General features: G+C 51.5%; 1 protein-coding gene across 1 annotated transcript in view; it reads left to right on the top strand.

Annotated features, from left to right (window-relative positions):
• Positions 1-18,855, top strand: part of Col13a1 (collagen type XIII alpha 1 chain) — a 71,594-nt gene extending 52,739 nt beyond the window's left edge. Inside the window, exons 30-38 of the mRNA XM_055599004.1 lie at positions 409-435; positions 796-876; positions 4,321-4,356; positions 6,481-6,534; positions 7,255-7,308; positions 8,199-8,234; positions 13,400-13,486; positions 16,993-17,031; positions 18,403-18,855. Coding sequence (XP_055454979.1) covers positions 409-435; positions 796-876; positions 4,321-4,356; positions 6,481-6,534; positions 7,255-7,308; positions 8,199-8,234; positions 13,400-13,486; positions 16,993-17,031; positions 18,403-18,405 — 417 coding nt within the window. The 3' untranslated portion in view covers positions 18,406-18,855. The remainder of the gene's footprint in view (positions 1-408; positions 436-795; positions 877-4,320; positions 4,357-6,480; positions 6,535-7,254; positions 7,309-8,198; positions 8,235-13,399; positions 13,487-16,992; positions 17,032-18,402) is intronic.
• The last annotated feature ends 1,108 nt before the right edge of the window (positions 18,856-19,963 follow it).

The raw sequence follows: 19,963 nt of genomic DNA, 5'->3' as shown, positions 1-19,963 counted from the left end.
TGGTCCCAAACACCTCAAATGAGCAGCTGTTGGTCTGTGCCTCTTCATGGTCCACGGTGCTCCTTACATTCCGGGTCATTCATTGCACTAGCAACAATATTGATAGTCGACACCATTTAATGAAAGTTCCCGTGTCCCACACTAAGTGCTCTGCATACTTCGATTCACCCCATTTTCACTTCCTTCCCTTCATGAGACTCCAAGTTAGCCACAGAGAGATTTTGTATCAGCCCCTGGCTGGGCAGATGGTTCTGATTCCACCCCAGGGAGCCCCAAACTGAAACCTCCTCCACATTCCCTTCTGCCTCTCAAGACCAGAGTCCTGAGCCTAAACATCCCAAACCCTTGCTTTTCTGCGATCACCTACATACTTGGCTCTAATGCTCCTTGTTCTGATCCCAAATGCAGGGCCTCCAAGGTGTTCCTGGACCAAAGGTAAGTAAAGGTCATGTGACAGATGCTATGGGGTGGGACACACTTCTGAGAGCCAGCTGATCCATCTCCCTAAATGGTACCACCCGTTAGGCACAGCCAGGCCATCAGGGCAGAATGAGGTCCCATAGTCCCTCTGACATCACCACCAACACCTGGCCTGCTTTGGAATTCCCCATCCACTTCTTGAACTATATGAAGTGACTAGCTTTGCAAATGATCAAGCCCTTTGCTCCATCTCTCCAGACCCTTCCCTCATCCCAAAGTATGACAAGACCGCCATGCCACCAAGACCCCAGGGCAAAAGACTGGGATGTCTGTGGCAGGCCCTTCATTTTCACCTCCCATCTTCCTTTCCTGCAGGGAGAAGCAGGCCTAGATGGCACCAAAGGAGAAAAGGGCTCCCAGGGAGAAAAAGGAGACCGGGGGCCTCTGGGATTGCCTGTAAGTACCTCAGAGCCATGGGTCTCCTGGGAGGAGCTGCCCCAGGTAGCCCTCCCCAGGCTTCATTGCTGGGCAGGGACCAGGGAGGACAAGAGTTGTGCATCCCAAGTTCTGAACGTTGCCACTTTCATAGAGGGGAGGGGTGCGGGCCCTCAGCATCTTTCCTAAGCCTCCACTTAGTGTTGCAACTCTGATGTGAAGCTAACTGAGGTAGGGTCCACACCTGAGGAACAACCTGATAAAGAACCAGAAAGGCCTAAAAGCAGCCTCAAGGTCTGCTGGGGCCTGACTCAGAGCCTTAAAGGTGTGCCCTGAGGTGGCAAGCGTGGAACACTTGAGCTGGCATGGCAATGGCTGTTCTCACTCTCTCCTCTACCTCCCCTGAATAACCCCAAGGGAGACCCCAGCTCTCTTCTACACAGTAGTCGCAGCACCCAGTCATGTACAAAGCTGGCTCTGTGGTCTCAGCAGGCTAAGGCTGCCCCACCAGCCAGCCTTCTCAGCCTTCCAGAGCTAGAAGTTCCCACACCCCCATCGGCCTCTGAGGCCTGCATCCAGGCTTCTGCTTGTCTTGACATATTGACCAGGCTGAGTGAGTCTCTGTCCCATCCTCCCAGTGGCCTGGTAGCTCTTCATGGGTCACTCTCTGAATCTGCTTCTCAGGAGCTAGAAAAGACTCTGGCAAGCAAACCATCTTGTCATTTTACTGAGGTCACAGATGAAGTTGGAGGCTAGACTGAACCGCAGGCTGCTCTTCTGTTGAAGCCACAGGGGCCTTCCTCTGTTTCCAGCTCCAAGCCAGTACCTAACCGCAGGTAGCTGTGTGCAGCGGAGGGGCCATGGGAAACCAGTGCAGTCACAGCAGACACACGGCAGAGGTCAAAGCGACTGTTTCCCTCTCACTGGTGCAGCAAGTGTAGGAAGAGCTGAAGAGCTGATTCACTTGACAGACCACAGAAAAGCAATGGCTTTAGCAGATGTTTTCCCACGTCAGAAGCCGTGACTCTAATGACTTGAGCACACACGGAAGCACCTTCCTGACCCCCCTCCACCACAGATCACCTGTTGTTCACCTTCATTGTGCCCAGTGAATGTGAGAGGCTTCAGTTAGGGGTACCCATGCCAATAACCCAGCGACCCAACGGGTGGCATAAACAAAGACAGTGCTGGATGAGTGACAGAGAAGCCCTTCTGTGTTTGTCTCTCCGACACTGTCTGGTAGAGGCATGTGGACAGAGAAATCCTTTCCTTAGCTTGAAAAATATGACAGGAGGCCTGAGGTCGGTGACTCGGTCAAGTGCTTGCTTTGCAAGAGTGAGGCCTGAGTTCAGATCCCTAGAAGCCAGGTTAAAAGCTGGGCAGCAGTGGTGTGCACCTGTAATCCCCCCACAATGTGAGACCACAGATTCCCAGAAGCTCACAGACCAGTTAGCCCAGGCTATGTAGAGAGGTTCCAGGCCCATGAGAGGCTCTGTCTCACACAAAAGAAGGAAGGTGCCTAAGGAATGGCACTGGAGGCTGTCTTCTGACCTACATATCCAAGCATGTGCCCGCCCTTACCTCTGTGAGTGTGTGAATGTCTCCATGCTCACACCTACAGAAACAAACAAAACAGAAACAGCAAGCCTGTTCCCAGAAAGCCGTTCACGAGGACTTTGGGGGAGGCAGTAGGGAGTGGCGGTGATTGTGGCGCCCTGGAGAACATATGACCCTTCCTAGGGGGACCGATCTCTTAGCTCAGGTGACCTTGGCCTTGGACAGAGAAGAGCCCAGTAGGTTTGAATCTTTCTGCTGGATACCTGACATTTTATAGGCAGTTACTGTATCTTATGAGCATTTATAGCTCTGGGAGGGTGTTGCCAGGGGCTCACCAAGGGCCTGAGAGCTTTGGTCCATGCCCCCTGACTCAGACTTTTCAAGTGCACTTGGCAGAGATGTTGCATTGTTGCATCTGCAAAACCGTGGCTGCTCGGCTCCAGGACGCCTCTAGGCTGCAGCTGGGTGTCAGCATCCCTGTGTGGCAGGTAGCAGACTCATGTCCAGGCCTGTCCTGGCTTCCCCACTCCCATTTAGCTATTGGTGCTGCGCTGTGGAGTCCGCTGGGAGTTCTCACGCTTGACCCAGGGTTTTCACGCTTGGAGAGCTGTGCAGCTAGACCAGCATGGAGCCCCAGGAGCGGCGCTAGTGTGCAGCCAAACTTGGGCCCCTCCGCTCTAGCTTGGGGTCAAAGTCAGTCCCTGGACCGGTGGTCTTAACACTGAGTACAAAGCCCTGCAGCCTCATCCCACCCGTACCCTTTCCCAGGATGATCTCCGTGCTCATTATCTCCTGCTCTCTCCCCTCACCTCCCTAACCCCGCGACGGAGGCTAATTTCTTAGTCTCAGTCGAAAGCAGTTTTCAAGAACTCTGTTCTTACTGGTTCGGTGTCCCCTGCTGTCAGCCCCAAAGACCACTTCAGAGCCTGGCACTAGCCAAAAGGCCCCATTCCCACCAGTGTGTCATCAGTCAGTAGGGAGTGATGAGGCCACAGGGCACCGAGGCTGAATTTGCCAGAGATTTGCAGCTTTAGACTTGTGATCCCACCAGGTGCCTCCAAAACCTGTGTCTGTAAAGGAACACTTGCTTGCAAGCATATGAATGGGCCGAGTTTGTGTCTAGCTGTAAAGTGCCAGAGAAATGTCAGGCGTTGTCAGTATCGTCGTCGCTCAGGCTGTGCTGCCTCCGCCTGCCCAGGCGGAGCAGAACTAAGTCCGCTTCTACTTGGCCTTAAAAGCCAGTGCTGGGGCCAGTGAGAGGGTTAAGTGGGAGAAAGTAATTGCTGCTGAGTCTACAAACCTGAATTTGGTTTCTGGAACCCACATGGCAGAAGAAGAGAACCAAATCTCATAAGTTGTGCGCGCACGCACACACACACACACACACACACACACACACACACACACACACACAAAGCAATTTCTAAACTTGCTCCTGGGGCTATGATGTGCAGAACGGCCTGCCTCTAAAAGAAGCTGGGATAGCACACCCTCAGGATACCCTCTGTGTAGCCTGCCCTGGGGAGGAAGCACAGCTCTGTATCCTCATGTCCCTCCAGGAATTCCTTTCTGTAGCCTCTTCCTGGAGCACTAAAGCACCCTGGGAAATTGGGTTCCTGTGGAGTGAAGGGAGAGAAGGGGACATAAGCTGTGGAGGGTCAGAGTGCTTGTCCTCATGGTTCACGCCAGCTCAGCAGCCAGCCACAGCCCTGGGTGTCTCCGTGTTCGTGTCGGTTTGCGTGTAAACACACCCCTGTCCTCCCAAGCTTACTCCCGTCGTTGTGTTTATGGCATTTGTGTCTGTCCAGAGTCACCGCTTTACTCACCTCTGCCCTCCCCATTGTCTCCTTTTTCTCCCTCCCTCTCCTCCCTTCCCTTTCTTTTGGTCACACTGTGCCCTTGATCCAGGGAGCTTCAGGTTTGGACGGCAGGCCTGGGCCACCGGTGAGTGTCATTACTCCCTCGTCCCTCCCCTGCCCATCCCTGTCTGGCCTATGATACCTCTTGTCTATCCTGCCGTGGCCTCGTTCGCTCCCCGCTCCCGACCCCTGCAGTGATAACGACCATGCTTCATCCTGCCATAGACACAGAAAGTCCCGTCTCTGCCCTTCCAGAGGCCACGCTGAGTGAGCCCTCGGGGACCCCAGACGTGCCAAGCATGGGGCAGCAGAAGCCACTCTAGCAACAGTGATGCTGATGCTGGCTCCAGCCTGGGAACCCTACCCTGAGGCTTGAGCCAAGATGTGTCCCTGGCAAACACAAGTGTCTGTGTGTGACCTTCACGCTGTGTTGTTGTCATGCTGTGAACTCTGTCCATCTCCTGTCTCCCCGTGAGGGCCTCCCGGTCACATGTAGTCACCCCTTCCAGAGTTTTTGGGTGGGAGCATGGAGGGTCAGGATGGGAGCAGCATGTAGGAGCTTGGAGGCCAGTCTCAGCTCAGTGTCCTGTGGTATGTTTTAACCACACCTTTCACTCTGCTCACACAAGGGGTCTGTACGAGAGCAGACGAGGGACACCTGTAATCTCTTTTATGCCTCTCCTCCTGATTCCAAAAAAGATGTCTCACTATCTTTTCTGCAAACACAAAGTCCCCAAGAGCCATAGGAAACACCCCTCCATGTTACATGGAGAGAATACCCTGCCGAGTTGCCAGCATTGGTTCTGAGACCAGGGCACAGGACTTCCCAATGTGGAAGCCATGCCAGGGCTGTGTGCCTGGCCACTTGTATCCAACCAGCTATGCCTTAGTGGCTGTTTTCTACCATCTGTCACCCCATAGTCAAGGCTATTGTTACCTGGCTAGAGCGCCAAGTGGGAGAGAAAAAAACCAGGTGGGTCCCTTTACAGAGGAGGAGGCATTCAGGCAAGTTGTGGGACACAGCCTAGAGCTTTCAGAGATAGGGTGGTGCCCGGGTGACCCACCAGAGCCACATCCTACCAAATGCCAGTTCTGTCTCCTTATATGGAAGAGCCAAGGAGTGGCCTGTCTCACCAGTAGTTGGGGGTCAGGCCCAGCATTTGCACATTTTTCTATCCCCAGAGGCCTTGGAACAGGCTCCCTAGTTGACTTCTAGGTTTACAGAGGGGAAACTGAAGCCTGGGTCAGTCTGTGGTACCCTTTCAGTACTGAGGAGTCTGTGGGTTGCAGAGGCAGAAAGCTAGTCCCCAGTTCTGCTCTGCGTGAGCCACTACTGCGATCCACACTCTTCCTCCTCATACACAGAGGAACACCAAGACCTTCTTCTGGCTCTGTTGTCTCCCACATGCTCGTGCCTGGCCTTCCCCAGCCACAGTCTGATACCAGGCAGCATCCTCCTAGGCCCAGCCCTACAGTCTGATCTGCGTAGGGACACATAAATACCGATAGGCTAATAAACAGGAGTTGGTCTAGTTGGCATGCAGATGGGAACCTGGGAGAAATGCTTGCTGATTCTATTGCAACCCCCAGCTTACTGCAGTGGCCCCCAGCTCCCTGGGACCCCAAGTTAGGCGAGAACCTGTCCCTACTCCCTGAAAGCCAGTGTGGTTCTGACATTGGAGGGTACTAACTCATGACTATTTTGCCTGTTCCTCAGGCCTGGAGCTTTGTGGGGTCTGCAGTGGGTTGGGGGAGGGGTGCTGGATGGCCCTCTCACACCTGCCTCTGAGTGTGTCTCCGCATCGGTCTCTGTGGCATGAAGACCCTCCTGCTGCATGTGGAGCTGTGACATCAAGGAGTGCCAGCTCTAAGCCCCCACTCCCGATGGCGTCACCTTCCTCTCCAGTGCTTGTTGGTGGCAAACCAAGCAACTGTTCTACAGTTTTCAGCCTTGGCAAGCGTGGCTGTGATTCGAGAGGTTTTCATTCCATGAATCTGGCTCTGAGGAGGGGGAAGGAAAACTCTCCTTCAAGGCCCCTAAATACAAAATGGATCATGGTTCGGTCAAATGGCCTCCTTAAATAAGCCTGACTTTGCCAATCCTGAAAACCGGGGCTCAGGCTTTGCACATCTTCAGGGCCTAGGTGGGATTCTCAGGGCTTCCTCCAAGCAACTGGCCCTTTAACTCTGCTTTCTTTCACCTCTCCAGGGTACTCCAGGACCAATTGGAGTTCCAGGCCCAGCCGGACCAAAGGGCGAGAGGGTGAGTGCTCAGTGAACCATGAGTCCAGGCTTGTTCATCCCCTGTGCCTAGGACCCAGCCCCAGGGTCCCCTTCTTCTGTTTATCACTGCTGGTTACCCTCGTAGCAGTCTGGAGGAGAAGAAAACCACTGCATAGCTATAAGGAGACAGACACTTAGGAGAGATGAGAAAGCTCCCTCTGTCCAACAATGCCTGGACACATGTCACCATTCAGTCTCTGAGGGATGCTCATTTAGAGAAACAGTACAGGACAGGAGGCCAGGGTTGGGGTGGGAAAACTTAGAAAGTACCCAGAGGACATCAGAAAGCCAGGGCATTGGGCAGGGGTCCCACAGTTAGTGTTGAGTGGCCGTGGCCAAGTCACACAGTATCGGAAGTCCAACCACACCCCTCACAGGATGGGTGTGTAAGAGGTTGGAGGTGGCAAGGATCTGTTCCTCTCAGCCAGCCAGGTTCTCACACATCCGGGATGCTTATCCCAGTTGGCAAGCTCCACGCTGATCCACCCCAATGAAGCGTCTCTGGAGCTCCCCATCCACCCCTTCACCCTCTGCTCTTTACCATCCCAGGACAGGCTTGTGGGGAAATGGATGGCTTCTACAGAGATCAAGAGCCTCTCTGAGATCGCTGGTCCCTGGGGAAACCAGGAGAGCTGATGCAGGTTGTGGAAGGAAGTCATTGCAACAGGGAGGGCTCACGGGGCATCTTTCTCTCTTTCAGGGAAGCAAAGGAGACCCAGGGATGACAGGACCAATGGGAGCAGCTGGGCTGCCTGTGAGTCTCCCAGAACTAAAGGCTTCCCCTTCCATCCATCTCTCCCTAACTAGAAGCCAGATCAAAACACCCAGCCCAGAGCCTGTAGCCCATCCCTGAGGCTGAAGGAGAAGCCGTCAGAGTTACCTGGGGAATGAGCTAGAAGTCCTTGGGTGGCATCTCAGGGGACAGATGCACATCACAGGGACCATCTCACATGTGTAGCAACATGTCTGGAAACTTCCACGTTAGCCCTGGTGCTGTGCAGTAGGGTCCCATGGTGGCTGTGCCTCCACTCATGCTGTCCAGGGGACAGCCTCAGATCCCAGTCCCCACAGCAGAGACGGGAGGTGCTGGCCTTAGGAATGAGCTTGTCTTTCCGTCTGCAATGAATTTGCCTGTAGCTTTGTTACAAAAGCCAAACGGCTGTGTCAAGGAGCCTGGATTTTGTTTCCCGTCCACCTGAGTTTCATGTGCACACTGACTAAACAAGCATGTCTGCACCACTCAAGGCTCAATGCTTCTTCCCCTAGAGTACTCTGCACCTTAAAAGATGGTCTAAGAAGCTGTGAAGTGAGCGGACCATGGGAATATTCAGCCCAGAGTACCCATGCCCACCCTTCACCCCATGAATGATTCCCAGAAGAACACAACTACCAGCCAGGAGATGGGCTCCAGGGCAAGAAAACCAAGAACCTTGTCCATGTGTTTGCTCATAAATCCATGAGCCTCTCGGTCAAGTTCCTCGATGCATTTGCTTCCTTGTTCCCCTTCTGCAAAATGGGAGTAATGAAGCCCATCTCCACTGGACTGAAACGCATCAGCGACGTTTTCTGAGCCCAAAGGAAGGACCTTCTGGCCGTTTTCATGTTTTCTCATTAACGTGTCTTCATTTCTCTGATTTAACACAGGGTTTACACGGACCACCCGGGGACAAAGGGAACCGGGTGAGTCTAAGCCCTCGCACTGGGGATCTGGTTACTAATGTCTTCATGATGAGATGGAATGATCAGTTGGAGACTCCTGACCTAACAAGACAAATAGTCTTTCCTTATAAATCATCCTAAATTGAGGGGCTCCATGCCGTACATGCCGGGAGCCCGGCGCCCGGTCCTGCGGTTGAAGCCAGCATTTCTCCTCATTTCCAGAGAAGGCTGAGTGAGTCCCACAGCAGCCGGCAGATTAGCGTGGCCTTCCAGTAACAGGAGCCCCTTATCCGGCCCTCTTTGTGTTGCCCTGATAACTGGCCCCTTAGTGATATTTTTAGATCCATCGTCACCTCATCTTTGCCTCCTGAAACTAAGATTTGTCAGGCATTCCAGTCCACTGGTGACCAAGAAAATACATTCCAGCTCCAAGAACAGACAGCCAAGCCTTTAAAAAAAAAAGTATCCCAGCTGCTGTTTCTCTTGGAGACTTGGCAGGGGATGGAGGAAACTGCACCCTCCAGTTCTCCCTCCTCCCCTTGGCTCCTGCAGTCTTCAGCAGGACGCTTTAAGTATCCCCAGCACCATAGCCATATACTGGTCATGGCCTCAGGCGTTCGGACCCAGCAGCAATAATCTAACTATAGCTGGCCATCACCTCCTTCAGTGCCCATCTGTGGGAAGTGCATAAACCCTAGAGCAACGGTTCTCAACCTGTGGGTCACGACCCCTTTGGGGGTCAGGCAATCTTTTCAAGGGCCTAAGACTATCAGAAAACACAGATATTTGCATTATGGTTTTTAACAGTAGCAAAATCACAGTTATGAAGTAGCAACAAAAAGATAACTATAGCTGGGGAGTCAGCACAATATAAGAAACTATATTAAAGGGACAAAGCATAAGGGAGGTCAAGACCCACTGCCCTAGAGGACTAAAAGCATCCGCTAACAGGCAGTAAAGCTCAGGGACCTTACATCTCAAGGAGTGGGAAGAACAGGCGAAGAGCCAGCGTCCAGAACAGTGAGATGTGCTGAACTGAGTTCCCCCCACCCGTGAGACAGAGGCAGAGCATGTGGATTCCAGAACCTGGCTAATCTCTGGCCACTGATAGTGTCGCCAGGAATAAAACATGTCAGAATTTGTATTAAATCCATTCTCCTCAATTTAAGAAGTATTTGCCCCAATTAAATCCATTCTCCTCAATTTAAGAAGTATTTGCAGGGCACTTCCAAACACCTAAAGTCACCTCACTGGCAGCCACAGAAAAGCAGCTCAATGTGTTTCCTAAAATCTATGAACAAGTGAGAGAAGGCAGAGCCACCCCTACCAAACTGTCTCCACAAGTCTGTGTATGGAATCCACTACAACAAACTGACCCACTTCCGCTGTGTGGCTGGTCTCCGAGTCTACAGAACCTGGTCATTCCATTTCTTCATTGGCACACAAACCTTCCTAACTCATTTCTAATGTGTTCCGGCTTTCCTTATTACACTCAGTTAACATTTCTCAAGCCTGTTTCTTAAGACTTTTTCCGTTGGCTAGAGGCACTGGGTCGCTTGAAATAAAGGTAATGCTTGTGGTGTAGTTGGAAGGCAGGGCCAGCGAGGTACCCTTTTCACAGATGGGGGAGGGTGAGAAAATGGACCAGGCCGGTGTCTCTGATGCTAACTCATCATCCATGGAGGTCCTAGGAAATGTGGGGGAAATCTTTCTCCTCCGCTTTCCCTCCTGCTCTTTTGATAGCCTTCCCGAATCCTATATATAAGTTAGAATATGTCTCTTCATCAGAGTCAAATTCAGGGCCTGAGGGTGTAGCCCAGTTGGTAGCCTTGCTTGCTTAAAGCTCCGGGTTCCAGTTTAATACTGCACAAAGCTTGGCAGGTGCCACACGCCTGTGATCTGAGCACTCCTGTGATCACACTCCTATGATCTCAGGAGAGGTACAGGACAGAAGGATCGGGAAGTTAAGCCTGTCTGGGGCCAGCCTGGGACCTTACCTCAGAGAGCCAAGAAAAAGAAAGCCAAGTTCAGAAAGCAATGAGGCACACAAGGACCAGACAAACTGTCCCAAACAGCCAGGTTCCAAATCAAGGAAGAACTTATTTTCTCACCCAAGAGATTCAGCTCTCGGGAGGCTGAATGTGCTGGGAAAAGGCACTGCAAAGCTCGCCACCTCGTTCAGGCCTCTGAGCCACCAGCCCTAAAAAGGCCTAGAAGGAGATGTAGGATATTGACACTTTGATCCAGGTGGCCTGTCAGAGGTTAAGGCAATGTTCAAAGTGTCTTTGTTGCCCCATGGGAAGGTGACACGGGAGATATCTAGTGCCCCCTACCCATTTGCCTGAGTTTCGGAGGAACTCCAAACTCCAAAACTCCACAGACATCCCTCAGAATTCACCCTCAGTAAACTCTTCCTTTATCATGCCTGGGGAATCCATTGGAAATTTGTTCCATCTTACTTGAACCAAGATACAACCTTAAAATTACACTGTTGGGGTGGTAGCATGGCCTCACGTGCAGAGGCGCCTGCCACCAAGCCTGATAAGCTGCATTCCATTCTCATGTGCTAGGAGAGAACTGACTCCCACTATAGTTGTTCCCTGACCGCCCCCCACCACCACACACACAAAATTATCCTGTCGCATGTCGTGTCCCGCACCTCTTCTCTGTTCATGGAATGAGGAAGGTCCTTGTTATGATAGGCAAAGACTCAAAATCCAAAACAAGAAGCTGGCTCAGTATACACAAGACCACTGAAAGGGCGCTCTGCTCCTCTTGTCCCTAGGGGAACGCTTCTCCAACCTACGCCCCACCTTGTCTCTAAGTGGCTCAGTGGGCTTGGCCCAGGAGCCATATTTACAACAAAAACACTGGTCAAAGCCAGACATGGCTCCCCAGGCCTGTAATCCTGATATTTGGGAGTTGGAGGCAAAAGGGTCAGGAGTTTAGAATCATCCTCAACTGCAGCAAGTGTGAGGCTAGTCTTGGTTATAGAAGACTCAGTTGAAACAACAAAAAGGGGGTCAGTAGCAAGGATACCATTACTCTGGCAATATATCAAGACACTGGTTGATTGGTTGCTGCCATATTGTTATTTGTATCTAAGGTTACACACAACATTGTAACAATGTGTTATCATAGCATAGAGCTGCCTGCAAGCTAGCCAGCGGCAAAGGTCCAAGCGAGCTGAACCGGCTTCCCCTCTCATCCATGCCTGGGGATGGGGGAGGCATAGTGTGTGTGCATGGCCTGCTTTCTGAGTCCTTTCGTCCCCTCCTTCCCCTCCTCCTCCAGTCTCTCTAGCCTCTTTTGTTCCTTCTGCCTTTCCCTGAACATATGTACCCACTAAGACCCCATGCCCTTCCTTCTCCCACCTTCAGGCTCATGCCTCCTGAAGTCAATTTTCCACATTCTTCAGGAATGTTTAAGGGACCTCTGTGGGTCACTGCCTGCCCCCCTCTGGTATGTCCCACTCTGGGGTGAACAGTAGGGGACATGTAGGTAAAGCATTAGCTCTGGAATCTTCCAGAACACCTGATGTGGGGGTGATGCCCTATAGTGTGGGTAGCTCCCTGTGACCTACGGGCAAATCTTCTGAGACCTGGAACCAACGCTTTGGCAACCCTGCCCATATTCCTTACTGGAAAACTGTCCTCATGATGCAGAGGATGAGGGCCACTCTCCTAAGACACTTATGTGGGTCTTTTCATTCCAAACAGCTGGCGACTTGTCTTGTCCATGCTAAGGGAATCTTTATGCCCAGACCTTTTCACTGGTGGGCTTGTCTTTGACCCAAGCGATATCACTGCATATGCATACATTTCCTCTTCAACGTCCATCATTCTGAAAAGCTGTTCAGAGAAATGTGTAAATATTATAGACAGAGAAATTATAAACAGCTTCTGGAATCCGAAAAATTGGGCTCATGTTCAAAGATCTGGGGAAACTTCAGGACTGTGTCTCACCCCTGCTGTCTAAGACATTTAGATATGGCAGACCACAACTTCAGGGACACTGCAGACAGGGCAAGGCCCTCTCAGGGAATACTTGTTCTCACACTAGGCAAGAGGAGAAGATAATCACCACAGTTGGCAGAAGCCATCCTGCCTCACTGAGTAATACCATACCCCACCAGTGAGCATTTCTTGTACACAAAGTCATGCAATAATTTGGGAAGCCAATGAGATGCACCCATTTAACAGGTTAAAAAAAAACCTGAGGCTCAGAGGGATGAAAAGTTGTTGACTGGCAGAACTAGCTGAGCCTTTGGCCTTGCCACGATGGAGCAGCAATATAACAAGTCCCCCGGCATGAGATAACCTGCTTTCCACAGAGGAGAGTGGCTGAGGAGACACTTAGGGACACACATGGCGCGTTTTAAAGGACTGAGACACACGAAAATTTAACTGCAAATTTATTTCCAGTTGACTTCATTTCCACATGTCCCAGAGCCCTTCTTTTGATGAACCCCAACACATCAAAACAGGGTTCACTTGGGAGGAGGATGTTTCAGAAACAAGTGAATTCCCTGAGCTAGCTGGGATAAAGTGTGCCATGCACTGGGGAGGTCAGAAGAGTCACTGTGGGAGTCTCTTCTCTTCTCTGCCATATGCAGTTGAACTCGGGTCTTCAGGCTAAGTGGCAAGCACCTTTTCCTGCTGGGCCACAATGACAGCCCAACAGTACAATCTTAAATAGTGATGTGAGGCAAGAATAAACCAGAGAAATACAGCATATGGGAGGATCGAGCTGAGAATGCACAGGTGCAAGGGTGCGCGCGCACACACACACGCACGCACACACACACACACACACACACACACACACACACACACACACCATCCTGCATTCGTGTGTACAGGCTGTAGTCATGCCTGCCTCACATCAGCAAAACTGGGCACCGCTGTCCTTACTGGGGTCTTCCTTTCACTTCAGCTCAGAGATGCCCCTGCTCCGGAATCGCTCTCCTCCCTCCCCCTGTCCTCCTTCTCTGTCAGTCAGAATCTTAGGTACCTAGAGCCAGGAGGTGGGTGTGTCCAGAACCCTAACTTAATTAGGAAAGTCTATTTTTCCCTCTGCCCTTTTATGTATCATTTTTTATCTCTGATCTTAACATGTGAATGATCCTAACGTTTTGATGATATGTTTTTTTCCCCCCTTACCTCGGACTAAACCATTGCTCACAGGGGGAGAGGGGGAAGAAAGGCTCTAGAGGGCCTAAAGGGGATAAGGGGGACCAAGGAGCACCTGGACTAGACGCCCCCTGCCCACTGGTATGTTTTCGTTTCTTGTTTGCATTGTTCTGAGTTTTTTCCACAGGCTGCAGGTTGGAAACAAAGGAAGCAAATGCACTAGAGGAGGGGCGGAGCTCTGCAGATGCCAGCGAGCTGTCTGTGCCTTGGCAGTCCTGCCTGCAGAGGGTGGGCCTCAGAGCCACAGCTGCAAGCCATTCTGCTAAATCCCTTGCCTTTGAGTCCCTGTCCTTTGAAGATTCAGAACAATGGATGGGTGGAAGGAGAGAACCCACAGGGTTTGGGTAGAAGGTCTTAGGCTCTGGCCCCAGCATGCTTTGCAAACCTGTATAGTGTTTATGGCACACAGATTTGCGTCCTTTGTTTCATGGCCACCTCTGTGGCCTGCAGCTCTGGCCATCTTGAGTCCTCACTCGGTCAGGATGCACGACCCCAGGGTTAGTCTCCTGAGGGCCATTGAAGCAGTACTGGGCAGAACCAGGCCAAACAAGGGGCATGTCATGCACTCGCCAGTAGCCCAGCTAAGACCCAGAAAGCTGCAGACCACAAATCAGAAGAGAGCCCCAATCTGGCTTCTTAAGGGACCCCCAGAGCACTGGAAGGCTCTGAAAGCCATGCCTCTCTCAGGCCGGGGGTGTCTGTGGTTATGCCAAGTAGGGGTCTCAGTACGGAAGGGGTTGGCTGTGTTCCATTGCTGCACCTTCCCTTGTAGTGAGTCCCTGAGGGGCTGCATCCTGGCCAGGGTGAACTCGGCGTGTTCACTCCCCAGTTGGAGATAGCTGACTTTGACCTCAGTAATCATCGTGGTTGATTTTATGAACAGGGCCACCGAGGTTTTAAAGGAGAGAAAGGGGAGCCGGGGCTACCAGGGCTGGACGGACTGGATGCCCCATGCCCACTGGTACGGCACTTCCCTCCCTTGCCTGCGTGGCCGGTGTGGGCTACCCCACATGTGTGGTGTTCCGGTGTGCCTCCCAGTCCTCATGCTCCACTCTCCCAGCTCGGCTTACTGCTTCTTCACTCTGTAGACACCAAGAGTCGCCTCCTAGAGCTTTAGCGGCTCCCAGCCTTGTCACCCCTTGCATGTGAGGTGGCCAGGTGTTTTCTTAGCTTCTCCCTGCTCCAGCTTCTGAAGCACCCCTTTAACATCAACCAGCCCACCCCAGAGCCAGTCCTGGCTACATCGTGTCCTCATTGCCTGATGGCTTCGAGACCATTCTGGAAGCTGGGGAAGCACACGAGTCGGGCAGGTTTTCAGAACTAATTGTTTTCCCTCCACCCCAGTGCACGTAGCCCTCAATACACAAGCTAATCGAACTAGCAAAACACAGGAATGAGCTGCCAGTCACCTGCCTCCCCAGCCCGGACCCAGATCCACCCTACCCCACAGTTTGGCAAGGAAAATAGGGTTTGCTTCTAGACAGGGAACTTTTATCATTAAGGTGGCAGTAGGGTCCATTCTTCCAGACTGGATCCTGGGTGACATCATCAGAACTAGAGTATGGTCCAGGATCAGGTGTTGGATGCTAAAGACACAGAAGGCACTCCCCGGTGTCTCTGTCCTTCATCTTAAGGAAGCTCACTATGAAGAGAGAAGTGGAAAGGTCTAGAATATAGTTAGGAGGAGGTAGGTGTTGGCCAAGTATCCCTGAGATGCCTGGAGCTGAAACTTGGGAGCTGCTTTCCCCCAGGCCTAGTCTTGCTCCAGGTGTTAACTTCTGCATGACCCTCTCAGCTAACTGTAAAAGAAATGGAAGGCTGCATTGTCTTCCTCTGTGGCGTGGGAGGAGAAGAGGGAGGGAGGGCAGGAGTGGAAGGGGACAGGGAGGGGCTATAGCTGGGATACAAAGTGAATACATTGTAAATAAAAACATAGAACATTTTAAAAATTAAAAAAAAAAATAGAGGGAAACACTTGACTCCGCAGACACTGGTCTAGGCATTCCTGCTGGCCTTCTGTTCCCCTCGCTGTCACCACAGAATTCCCAGCCTCAACTTTCCACCCTGTCACTCAGGAATTCTCTTTGGATGAAAAATAGCATTAGAAAGTATGGGTGATCATACCGTTCCTTGAAGGGGACCAGAGATGTCTTAGAGCGTAAGTGCAATGGAGCCAGCACAGAGCAGACACACAGAATAGCAAGCCTGTTGACACAGCTGGCCTGCCTCCTCATCCTTAGCGTGTGGCATGCATGGGTGCCTTTCTCAACCATGACTTCCAAAGCGCTTCCATTAATTAAAACTGGGTCTTTCCTGGACCACAGTTGCCCTCCACCCCCACATTCCCATCCCCCCACCCCATCTGAACACCCTTAGTTCTGCAAAGGCACCTTGACCCTTCCGCTCTCTGCCTACTTTTCCACTGCGCCCTGACACCATCTATGGACCAATGGCAATGCTACTGTGGCCCTCAAAGGCCCCTCTCCTTCCCAGCGTTTGTGTGCAGTGTGCCACACTGTGGCAGTGACTTGGCATGGCACGATGGATGCGAAAGGGACTGAGGGTCACCATGAAACTGGAATGCATCACCCCTACAGTCCTTACACAAGCCCAGAGGGGCAGCATAGTATTTGACTATTCAAAATGGCATCTGCTCCAATAATGACGTGTTCTTTGTTTTGGACTGGGAGGACCAGGGTACAGGGCTATTGACATGACTTTAGCAGATGCTCGGATCTTCAGGGGTGGAACAATAGCTGCTGCATGCTGGGTGATGGGGAGGTCCCCTGCTGGGGTGGGTGGAGGAGACCCTAGAGGCTGCAGTTCTAGGACGGGGCTGTCCTTAGGCTATACCTAGACAGAGAACCCGGAGAACTCTGCTCCTGGTTCTGCCTGCCCCTCCCATCCCCAGCCCTGGGCTCAGGAAGGTTACTGGATTTCCTCTAGGTATGCCACAGAGGCCAGAAGTTTTGTGAGGGTTCCTCACACAGGCTCACCATCCTGAGCCTTTGCCTCAGACAGTGCCCAGCCACTTCCCACCCTGATGCTTTATTTCCCTCCAGGTTGGGGGAAGTGTCTGAGGTGGGCCAGAAAGACATATCAAAGTCGTGTTGCCAGTGCCCTGAGGCTGTCTGTCTCTCCCACCACCTGACCATTATCTAGGATTGTTTGGATGGTACCTCCCATTGCTGAGGAAGAGAAACAAGTTTAGGCAAGCTGAGGGCCACAGTACATCATCCCATCCCCACCAGGCTTGGAGAGGAAGACCAGGAGGTCCAAGTGCCAAGAGCACTCCACTCAGTCAGAGCAAAGATGGTGCTCCCATGCTGTTCATGGACATCTGTGCTGGCTCATCCAACAGGCTGTAGCGGTCCCTCTAGGCCTTATACTCAGCATTAGCCAAAGGGAAAAACAGTAGCGTCTAAATGCTTCTCACCCTCATCTAAGATTCTGACCCAGAGCAAGAACAGAAGCAGACAACAGTGGGTAGGCCATGTCCCAGCGAGGCTGTAGAAATGTTGTGTCTTTGTCACCTGTCTGCTCAGCCAACCATCTCAAGTGTCTAAGCATTCTCTGCCTCCTTGCAGGGAGAAGACGGCTTACCAGTCCAAGGCTGCTGGAACAAGGTAAGATTCCCAGAGAGCCGTGCAGCTCAGGGTCAAAGGTGCAGCTCTTTCCCAACGGTGCCGTAAAGCTGGCAGTTTCCTGCCTGCTTTTCTGCAGATGTGACAGCAAGACTTGGGTCAAAAAAAGGTGCAACCTCACCAGCAGTTGACGAGGGAGGGGGAAAACCCATTAAACAGCCCCTCACTGCACACACCTGCAGAGCGCTTAGAAACTTTGGAAGGTGCTAGGTACATAGAGGAATTGTGCTTAGCATGCACACCACCCCGGGCCTGACCCCTGGCCCTGCATAAATCCTGCATGGTGTGCGTGTATGTCATCTCAGCACCCACTCAGCCAGAAGGGTCAGCTATCCGGAAGACCAAGCTACCACCGGCGAACACTGCCGTTATCACTTGCCATCCTTAAAGCAGTCAGCCTTAGGCACCAAGGCCATCCCTCTCAGCCACAGCTCCCAAGTCACAGGACTCCCCGGCACAAGGGCAGAAGCCTACCTTTGTCCTCAGCAGTCTGCAGTGGGTGGGCAGCCCCACGCATGCGCAGTCTCCCTTCACCTCAGCTCACCCTCCGCATCTTCTCAGCCCCACAGCAGTCCAGGGTTATCCGTATGTCCCCAGAGTAAGACTCAAGACCCCACCAGAGTTTGTGCTTAGCCAGTTCAGTCATGTGTCTGTAAGTCAGAGTTGTACAAGGAGATGGCACTCGGCGTCCCTGTGCCCCAAATCTTGCAATGGCCAGGACTGGAAAAAGGAGGGAGACAAGCGATCCATCAGACCTAGACTAAACACCTGGGGACCTAAAGTGCTCACGAGCCAAAGAAAAGAAGAGCTCAGCACTGGGGGTGATGCCTCCCCATGAATCTACACCACGCTCAGCCTCATCCAGGAGCTGTCAGAGGACCACTAAATAAGACCATCCCCTACCCCCCAAAAAAGATTCTCCTTCAGGGTTGTTGCTGGTGGGCAGGACATGGAACATGTTGAGCTTAGCAAGGGGGCCACAGCTGCTGTCCAGAGCTACAACATGTTGCAGGAGCAATCAAAGAAGCCCTAGTTGGCTGGTTCACAACCAGAAGCGGTGTCTGGACAGAGGTGGTGAAGAGCGCTGTTTCCAAGACAGCATAGAGAGAGTGCCCTCTAGTGGCCACAGCACTGAGTAACTTCAAAGTGAAAGTCGGGTTTTCCCCCCTGGGGGTGGGCGTGTCTTGAAGTCCACGGGAATAGGAGGGTCTTCCCTTTAGCCCGGTTAGTGTTCCACGTTTTACTATCCGAATTTCTGAGGAGCCAAAGACAAATCCACCTCCTGTCCTCCAGGGGGGTCAGCATTCAGGTTCCCTGACACTAACTGTCCATTGTTCTGGTTTTGTTTTGCAGTGACGCCTCTAACCTCGGATTGGCCTGTGTGTGTTTGTACATAGGATATTTATTTTTATACAGTTTTCACCTTTTGGAAATGCCCAAAGTATGATGCATCTTACAGATCATTAAGAGAGAGAGGAAAGCCTGCATATTTTGTACAGAAAATAACCCTTTCCCTTTTGTTTACAAGACATTTTTGTATAAATCTGTTTCTAATACACTTTCTGTCTGTGAGTCTGCTCCTAATGTTGCATGATATTTGTGCACACTTATTAAATACCACAGCTTAATAAATTATTGTGTTCCGGTGCCAAGGGGGGGGGGGGGGCTCGCCAGCACAGAGGTGCTGCAAGCTTACTTGTGAATTCACAAAAATGTGGAGGTCCATGATGCTTGCCAGACTAGATGTGTCTAACAATATTTTAAACTTTAACTGACTTTCATTATTAAAAAAGTGAAATGTGACAATTCATGATCCTGATTAATCTCTAAATGAAATCCATTCTGTCTTGTGTAAGCAGGAAGTCTCAGAAGCAAGAGCCCTCAGTCAGAAGTGTGGGGCAATACTGGGAAATGTTAGTCTCAACGAAAGGAGGATGGTGACTCGGTCCTTATGTCATAGCCCGAATTCATCACTTGAGCACTGAGGGTGCAGCAATATGGGGACCCAGGGGGCTGCAAGGGGGATTTTGTTGCTTCAGGGTTTGGGTAGAGTTTTTTCTCATTTGTTTTAGCTTCTCTACCTTCTGTTGGTACAGAAACCTTACTGTTTCTGTTGCTGTGGTAAAATACCATAACCAGAAGCAACCTAGAGCAGCAAAGGGTTGATTTGGGCTCTCAGTTCCTTGTCAGGGAAGCCATGGCCATTGGAACAGGAAGCTGGCAGTTCACATTTCAACCCCACACAGGAAACAGAGAAGGAGAACAGGAAGTGGGGCCAGGCTTTAAAACCTCAGAGTCAGGGTCGGCCTCCAGTGAGGGACTTCCCTCAGCACGGTTCCTAAATGTTCTATAACCTCTCGGAACAGCCGCACCAACTGGAGACTAAGGGTTCTAGCCTCTGGAGGACATTTCTCATTCCAACTTCTGTGCCCTTGTTTGAATCATTACCACTAGTAAGGGCTACTGCAGAGCATGTTGTTGACTTTAAAGAAATCTGCAGGTCCAAGCACAGCTAGCTGAAGGAGGGGGCTCTGCCTCCTCTGCTGTCCTACTCCAGGAAAGAAGAATCACCTCACCCCACCCCCAACCACAGTCAACAAGCTCGAGTTGTTTTACTTTGTGGGAAATAGAGTTGGGGGAGAGGGCTGAAAGGATGGCCCAGTGCTTAGCTCACTTGGCACTCTTGCAAAGGATCATGGTTTGGTTCCCAGCACCCACACAATGTGCAACCATCTGTAACTCAAGTTCCAGGAGATTTGATGCCTCCTCTGACCACTGTGGAAACCAAGCACAAATGTAGTCTCCATACGTACAAGCATACATACAAATAAATGAGAATATTGAAGTATTTTTAAAGAAACGGAGTTGTTGGGCTGAAAGACGGATCAGTCAGTAATGTGTGTGCTGCACAAGC

Source organism: Psammomys obesus, unplaced genomic scaffold (genome assembly GCF_907164565.1).
Source record: "Psammomys obesus unplaced genomic scaffold, mPsaObe1.curated_primary_1811, whole genome shotgun sequence".
Taxonomy (NCBI): Eukaryota; Metazoa; Chordata; class Mammalia; order Rodentia; family Muridae; genus Psammomys; species Psammomys obesus.
This window is presented reverse-complemented; position numbering and strand designations above follow the sequence as displayed.